The sequence below is a fragment of the Mesitornis unicolor genome, unplaced genomic scaffold (assembly GCF_000695765.1).
Source record: "Mesitornis unicolor isolate BGI_N332 unplaced genomic scaffold, ASM69576v1 scaffold31540, whole genome shotgun sequence".
Lineage (NCBI taxonomy): Eukaryota > Metazoa > Chordata > Aves > Mesitornithiformes > Mesitornithidae > Mesitornis > Mesitornis unicolor.
This window is the reverse complement of record NW_010156789.1, coordinates 640-9,395: the sequence shown is the minus strand read 5'-3', so window position 1 is coordinate 9,395 and position 8,756 is coordinate 640. Positions and strand designations below refer to the sequence as shown.

At 39.7% G+C, this 8,756-nt stretch overlaps 1 protein-coding gene across 1 annotated transcript in view; it reads right to left on the bottom strand.

Moving 5' to 3' along the window:
• NAA15 (N(alpha)-acetyltransferase 15, NatA auxiliary subunit) overlaps positions 1 to 7,720 on the bottom strand; it is a gene marked incomplete at its 5' end in the record, with an annotated part of 37,777 nt that extends 30,057 nt beyond the window's left edge. The window contains one exon of the mRNA XM_010194480.1: positions 7,577 to 7,720. Within this exon, the coding sequence (XP_010192782.1) occupies positions 7,577 to 7,720 (144 nt within the window). The remainder of the gene's footprint in view (positions 1 to 7,576) is intronic.
• Between the last annotated feature and the right edge of the window lie 1,036 nt (positions 7,721 to 8,756).

Sequence of the window (8,756 nt, the reverse complement as noted above, 5' to 3'; positions counted from 1 at the left end):
GGAATGGTGACATCTCAACTAATCTTAGGACATAAAGATACAGGCTTGCTGGAATCAGAAATCATCCTTATCTTGGTAGTTTGTTTCCTCCCGGATGAATAGCCTGTGGTAGTCATGCCCAGGCCTCCAACCCTTACTCTGGGACAGCTGTTCCACAGAAGTAACATAATTCGCTGTTAGAGACTGCTAAGAGAGCACAGTTGCCTTCTCTAAGCTAAGCTCCTGCACATATTCATTTACAGAACCAGCAGCCAAGCCTGCTTGTGATGCCTGACAGCCAAGTATTCTGCCTATGGCTTGTGACACCATGCAACAAGAAAACATAAAAGCTAAACTTCTAAAATGTAAGATTAAGGCTAATCCTTTAGAATAAAAGAATTTGACTCTCCAGCAAGACTAAATTTCTATTACACTTCTGCTGCCCTTCAAAGCTTTTCATTTAATAAGTTACCAGATGTTTTAAAATACCCAACAAGCTTTTCTATACATGCTGTGGCCAGAATTACAGCCTACTCCAAACAAACCAAGATTCTTTTCATACCCTTTAACTAATTTTCTATATTTATAGCAAGGAAATAGCACCTGCTTTAATACAATTCTACAAAGCATTAATAAGATGAGGCAGACAGAGTATGACTCCTTCAAAATCGTGCAAGACCATAGCATAACTCTCCCACCACCGTGAATTTATTCAATGGATTTGAATGCATGGCGATTACTAGAGAGATACTGAAAGGGAAATTATAAGGAAAAGGGCTAGCCCATATTCTCTAGAATCCGAGTCTGAGGTCGAAGAAGGGCTCATGTTCTGGTGCTTGGATCCCTAAACTGGATCAGGACATCTGTGCACAAGCAGTCTTTGGTCAGGAGATGTTATCAAACCTACCACTAGTGAGTAAGACTGCCCCTGATTCCTAAGCTACTACTCTGGTTACCCACAAGGTTCTATACAAGGGCCAGGCTACTGATTAGAGTTGCACTCCTCTGGGCTGCTGACAATAGCATGTTTATCCAAACTTAATTTGGCATTTTTTCCTTTATATATTGTATAAACAAACATTTTCACAAATGCATTTTAAGAAATTCATAGCTGTAAGTTTGAAATGTACAGAAGTAGACTAAATGTTTGCTACCTGTAAATAGGCCATACATTTTACCTCTGACATATTCCTTCCCTCTCAAAATAGACAGTTTAATGGCCAAGTACATATGTTTCCAACTAAAAAGCAAGGATAACAGTCAAGTGCAGCTTTTCGACATGCAGGTATGTGTCTCAGCATGAAATACACAGCACATGGCAGACCAGATTCTGCCATTACAGATGAAATATTTTGCACATATTGACTTCCAGAAGCATAAACCCTCTTTATAACAAAACACTCCTCATGGCCTGCAAGCATTTAATAACTAAAGTAAATAATTTAAGAGCCATCACAACTTAAATTTGCTACTTGTAAGACATTGTATAATCACTACAGCATAGATTAAAGTGTCCTGTATGTTCAGTAACATCAGTAGTTAACAACAGCTCTAACTCAGTATAACGCTACAAGTTACCATGGATTTCACTAGAAGCTTCAAAGCACAGTGATCTACACTGCCATGAGGTACGACTTGATTCAGCCTAAGCAAAGAATCACTTAGATCAAAATGCAGAAAGCAGAAAACACCTTTCTAACAGTGGCACTTGAGAAGATACAAATGTCCAATCTAGCTGATTCAAAAGTGGTTTAGAACCATTTTGCAGTAGTAAAAAAAGTCTCATAACACTCCATCCAGGATGGATTTTGCAGCTGATGGGACAGGTGAGAAGCAGACCCAGAAGTGTCTCATAAGCAAGCTGAAGATAGCCACAGGAGGACAACATAAAGGAGGAGCTGCCTTTTTCTGTTCTCACCTGCAAAGATGCAACACTAGAGGGTTTTTCCTCAAGAAAAAGTACCAAAGCAAAGAAGGCACCATTTGCTCCTGAAGCTCACAAACAGGAGGCACTGGAGTGTCACTGACTGCTGTCTTTTTATACTTGGACCAGCACAGCTGGTTATAAGAAGAGTGAGGTGACAGTGAAAAGGACATAGCAGACCCAGGTGTACAGGATAGGATCACATTCCCAATCATTATGCCCTTTGAACTGGAACAGTAATAAAACAATAGTGTGCACTTTCTATTAAAAAGAATTCTGCAAAGAACAGTAAGAAGAACTTTTAGCTGTTTTCTCTTTTAAGATTATGTGTTTCCCCAGGTCACATTTTAAACTCCAACTTAATGCCATTTTTTTAAACTTCAATATCTACAAATTAATTAAATTAAAACAATTGCAAAATCAAGTACTTTAAAAAAACCCCAACCAAACCCAAACCACTAACAACCTCACAGGAAATCACTTCTTGTTGACAGTAGCTCCATTAAGACAAGCATCCTAATTTAGTCAATGCCATAATGGACTAGCCAAAGAATACATTTTTCTTCACTGAATGAGAACCAGGATTGGATTCAGCCTCAAGAGACTGTGGAAATGCAAGCTTAACTTCTAATCATTAGCCCACTGTACTCAACCTCTCTTCCTCAGCAGGTGACAGCCTGTAAATGTCATCCGAAGAGGCAATATACCACAGACTATTCCCCATCGTACACAAGAGTTACCAGATAGGACAACTGATCTACACATGGGCACAGGAAAATTTCTAACTGCCTTTGAAAGTTCCCAGAAGAACGTACGATGAAGGATGCACTGCTCTGCCAGAACAGTTCCAGGATTCAACACTCTGCTCTCATCTTCCCTTGAAGGTTTGTTAGGCTTGAGCAGAAGCAAGGTGGACAAATCCTTTCAACTATGGCAACGACCTCCTTAGAGGACTCTGCAGTTTCTCTCAGTAGCAGCCACAAACAGGAGAAAGCCGTAGCACACTTGGCCTTAGCATTAGCTAAGGTGTGCACTTACAATGCATGATATGCACGTCTGCCACTCAGAGGCTATCTATTTCTTTCAGCACAGTTCAGATGCAGCTACCTAAAAGACAGCAAGTCCAGGCACCACACAGCTCAAGGCTGTTTTCCAGTACAGTTACTCTCTCTGCAGCTAGACTAGATCAGGTCAAGTCACTAAGGTGCACTAATTCAAGCTAAATGCAGTAAAGAAGATTCTGAAAGTGGGAAGCATTAGGAGCAACTACTCACCACGAATTAGTGGGTCTTTTGAGCGCTAACCATACCAAACAGCTCAACAGCCCTAGGCAAGTGCTTCCACCACATTGATGCAGTTTCATGTCAAACACAAGATATATAAACACAAGGACTGAAAAAAAACCACACAAACCTTACAGATGATATTACTGCTGAAAAATTCTGGGGCAAACTTGCACAACTTTTTGCTGTCAAATCAAAATCAATCATCCTCTTCTATTGCTCTGTGGTGTTAATGAACAGAACTGTTCTGTATAAGAAACAGCTTCAGCAATTGCTTAATTTAATAGAGTAAGAAATCGTTCTCCTGCACAGCTTGCCTTACTTTTTGGAATGGCAAATACCTTCCTAACTAGCATTGCTCAGTACAAGATAGTCAGAGGAAGAGAACAAGTTCAAACTGAAATTAGTTCGGGAAATGGTAAGAAATATGTGTACCTTTTCATATAATACTGAGGCAGGAAAAAAATCTATGCTATGCTTATGCTTTTGAATTGGCCTCATTCTTGTATTTGACAAAAATCTGGCTGGAAACAGCTGCTGACAAATATTTACAGCTCTTCTAGAATAAAACTAGAAATCCTCACTCACTGAAAGCAAGAATCTTGCTGAAAAATCCATTATTCAACATCAGCTCTGTTAGCCCCTACTTGCTTACTTTAATCTCTCCTTCTTGGGAAGAATTACCATGAATTTGGCCATATAGAAGCTAAGATCAGCTGACTTCCACCCGATACTAACCACTGCACAAAGACCTGGCATATTTGGTTTTTAATGATCATCTGAAGCAACTAATTTCAATTACAATTCCAAGGAATGGCATGGAAAGGGTTAAAGGAGCTCACACAATAGGTTGCTCGGGACTTAAATAGACATTTCAACTCAGCTGCATCTCGCAACATAGCCCAAAACACATGATGAGGCTATTGACATTTTCTATCCATGTATCCACCAGAGTACTCTCAGCTCTGAGGTATGCGAGATGTTGTCTTGCAGCACTGAGCCACTGCAATACAGTTAAATGTGGTTAGTAAGATTAAAAAAGGTGTTCTTCAACATTACCAGGTTTGCTAACTTGATTGTGTGGCATCATAGGAGCAAACAGAAATCCTTGTAACAAATCTCACAGACCTCAGTTTTCAGGGTGGCAATGAATAATTGATTGTTTTCTCTAAAAGCCCTAACAGCAAAATCGGAAAAGATGTAACTCCATATCACGACCCTTGTTGCATTGACAGTGTCGTTGTGGACAAGAGATTTAAAACTTGAGATGCCCAGAAAGTGCAATCAGCAAAAAAATAATTAAGAAAACCTTTGAAAAACAGGAATAAACACAACTTGAACAAATTCTAACCAAAATAAAGGAAACTACCACAGAAGCTGGATCAAGTCCATTGCCTCAAATAAGATTAGTTCCAGATCATTACAAGAACAACTTTGAGCTCAGCTAAGAGTATCTATAGCCACAACAAAGTAAGACTGGCTACGATCTTACAGCCACAAAGAAATTAGGATGTGTTTCTATTAATGTCTTTTATTTTCACAACTGAAACACATAGGGAACAAAATTATGCTGTTCCTCAGAAATTTACAGCAGGGAATCCTGCTTCCATAATTTCTGACAGTCCCAATGACAACAATTGTCCTAATTTGGTGAACAGGCTTTAGTAACAGCAGTATTACTCAAGGAACTCCTTAATGGTATCCTAGAGTCTCAAACAGTAATTAATTTCTCAGCAAGCTTGAGAAATATTTCTGAAAAACAAGAACAGTGACTCTGCTTAAAGCAGCAGGTCTGTTCTTTACGTCAGCGTAATTTTTGCTACTACTTTTGGCAAAGCCAAGTGGTTTTTCCTTTGCCAAAAGGAATACCCAAGTGATTGACAGCTCAGCAGTCAAGATACTGGAAAAGCCTTGCTAGCAATTCCACGTGTCAGATGATATAGTATGTGGTGATACTCCAGCAGTGAGCATACCTGATTACTGCAGTCACAAAAATTCAATTATGATGGCATAAAAATGTGCTAAGGGTTTTGGTTACTGATGAAAGTGAAATACTGAAAATTGGCCTTTGATCTTGAATCAAGATGACTTATGAGGAGATTTCTAAATCTGCCACCTCAGCAACCTTAAAGTCAGCACCTCAACTTGTGTGAGACAGAACACTGTTTTTAAAGGACTGGTGCTGGCAAAAGTATTAGTGAAGGAGAAGCACAGGTCTGGCCAGTTTGAAAGTGGAGGGACGGGGAACAGATTCTGGAATCAAGAAACAGGAAGATGACCCAGCAGGAGGGGCTTGGCATATTTACAGCAAAGCTATTGAAGAGACGCTGTTCAACAGGATTTTTTACCATTAGGAAGTTCCTATATAATTTTGTAGAACACTTGTCAAAGCCAACATGGAAAGGAAGATCGGCTCAAAGATAAATACCCTCAAGCACAGCAGTGTTACCCTAGAAATGACTAACTAAAGATGAAATTCAACCCCCTCCCTTTCTTTCAGCAAACACCGTAGTTACTGTAATGCCCCACAGGACACTGGTCCTGGCCATGCCCAATGAGGCCTGCCTAGCACATAAGGCAACTGAGAGAGAAATGAGAGATGTATGGCTCTCCAGACATCACATGAAGACCTCATAGAATCACCAGTCCTGAACTGAGAAATTCTTGATCTGCATACAATGTGATATACACAAGCCCAGACCAGTATGGCATCTTGCTTCTTCAGTACACTACTTCTGCAGTATGTACTAGTTATAAACCAGCAAAACTATTCAAACCAAGCCTGAAAAGACTCAGTTCCTCACTTGAATTGTTTGTTTGCATTGTAAAATACAATGATGTTTCACTTCTTAAATACTTGGACTTATTTCTCCCCGGTGAAACCATATTCAACTAAAGGCTAAGCCTCCTAGCTGTGGTGAGAAGAGTTTGTACCATCTTGCTCCGCCAGAACATCATGACTCCAAGAACTGTACCCTCTGCTGCTTAAAGGAACCGAAACACACTTCCACACAACATAGAGCATCCTTAATAGCTTTTTATTTAAGATTTCTTCAATACATTTTCAAAATATTAAGATTCTACTTCTACACAAAAGTTAATTGAATATTGCCTTTGGGATTTGTGAAATAAAACTGAACCTGTTTGATAAATTAATCAGAAACACTAATCAGTGATATTTAAAAAAATAAAATAAAATCAGTCAATCTTACTTCCTACAACTACTAGCTTCATCTTTGCTAGTATGAGAGAAAAAGAAACATTGAGTAAACTGCTTTTTTCATTACTTCATAGCACATCCACCCTTCTGGGTACCAAAAGGTCAATTCCACTCCTTTAACTTCCATGTTTGCTCTTCTACCCTTTCCTCTGTCTCCACCTGAATTCCTCCTGAGTAATCTCTCAGCTGCTCGTAGATTGTGTATCCAAAAGAATGACACGTGCGCAATTCATTTTAAATGTTCAACTGGATTTAAAAAAAAGAAGGAAAAACGTAGAGATTCACTTTTCTTCTGAATCCCACAGAACCTTTGAGCAGAAGAACAGGAATATCTACGTGCAGGCTTAACAGCAAATAGTTAAAACTGTAAGAACAATATATGCTAGAAACTTTCTTTTCAAGGGTAGTGCAAGTTTAAGCAGAACGGTGATCGATAATTCTGTGGGTGTTTTTTTCCCTTTGTACTACAGGAACACTAAGCTGGCCTAATGTCTTTCAAATGGAAAAATGTTTCTATCGGAAGCTCCACATACCTGTACAGTGACTGGAAGAGGTTAGTCTAGTTAGTGTGTTGCAACACGCAAAGGCAAAGTGCACACACTTCTGAACTCAGAATTCGCCAGTTAAGTGGAAATACTGGTTTGCAAACAAATCCATACACAAAAGAAATTTACTGATAGTGTAAGATGTTTACTACAAAACAAACAAAAACACAAAACTGAAAGCTAATTATTGCAGTTTCCTATGGAAAGGTAAATTTCACTTCACACTGGGCAACTTGGTAGCTTTCCCAAGACCTTAACACCTCACTTGTGTTACAGGCATACCTCTTAAAAACGCAAAGAAATGAGGCCTCAAGAACTTAAAACATATACAAAATAAAATTTGGTTTTTTTTTGTTTTATCTTCCACTTACAAAAATACAGGTTGATACCTACTGAGCTCCTGTGTTCACTACCTCCTTGAAAAATCAGAATGTGAATGATTTTACATTTCTGTAAACAGTCTGTGTACCAGCAATTATCTATTTGAATAGATAAATTTCAGTACCACTTGGGCTGGTTCCCAAAGCATCTCCTGAAAAAACTCTCATCCAGGCATGCTCAACTGAGCAACTTTGTGGTCTGCCTGGACCAGGAGGCAGCATGTGCTGATCCAGGGCCAGCCCACCCTGCTGGTCGGCCAGGGGCTCAGAGGTCCCATCAGGGAGCCAGTTGCCCAGACAGACTCAAGCTCCTCTTGCTGCTGTTCAGCCACCAGTGGACCAAAGGAAGAGGCAACACGGGATATGGCATAATGAAGGGTTCCAGTCTCCTGAAAAGAAGGCGTAGACAGAGGAGAGGCTGCAGGAAGAACAAGATGGAGTGAAGGCACAAGAGCAGGGTAGCAATGTTTCTTTGGACTTGCACTGATAAATGGGACTTCCTAAAAGACTCTCTCACTAGTTCAAGTCAAATATGTAATCAAAACTTCACAGAGTAGGGTCATTAGCCATAACAAGGCAGACAAGTAGTTCATTAGCCAAATTTTCAGTGTGATGAAAACCAACTTCAAGCATTCTCTATTCACCATGCACTACAAAGACACCAAATCACAGGGCAGTCTTAATACTAGACTACTGTCACAGGCTCATCCCTACAAGGTACAGGAAAGCACTAAAATGCCAGAGTAACTATTAGCTTACCCAGTACTAGAAATTCTTGTCTTTTTGTTAAAAGTTTTTCAGTTAAAAAGAGGACAAAATTAAAATTTCTTTAGTCCACAGAAGTCTGCTTGGATTGGAGCGCATCTTTCTCACTCCTGACCTGAACCCAATTGTGAAGCTTTATCCAACTCATGTGCTGAGCCAGCATTTTCTCCAAAAAAACTTACTGTTCTCTTGTTCCTGCCCTCCACACAAATACTCAAGACAGTCATGCACCAAGCCCAGAAAAAAAACCCAAACAAAACAAACCCAAACCAGTCAGTTTCAAACACAGTCAGGCCCCTTGATTCAGTTTTGTCTTGTAACCACACAAATCATCCTCAATGCAAAGGAAGGTCGGTGAGTGAGCAACCAGGCTGCTACTTTCCCAGCTCATAACACATCAAAAATGACACTCAGAAGATGGCCATACCAACTCCCAAGCAGGACTGAATCTTTCAAAGTAGAAATAAGCTTTAGAACTCACTTTTACTTTTTAACCCTAACTGAAGCTGCACGTCTCAGAATGAGAATAGGGATTTCTCAGTTTACAGATTTATTTCATTTCCACAAAATATTTTGAAAAAAGTGACAGAAGATTTCACGCATCCCCTTCATTTAAGTGGCAGAAGCTTACAGAGCTGTAAGAGTGCCATTACTCCAAGA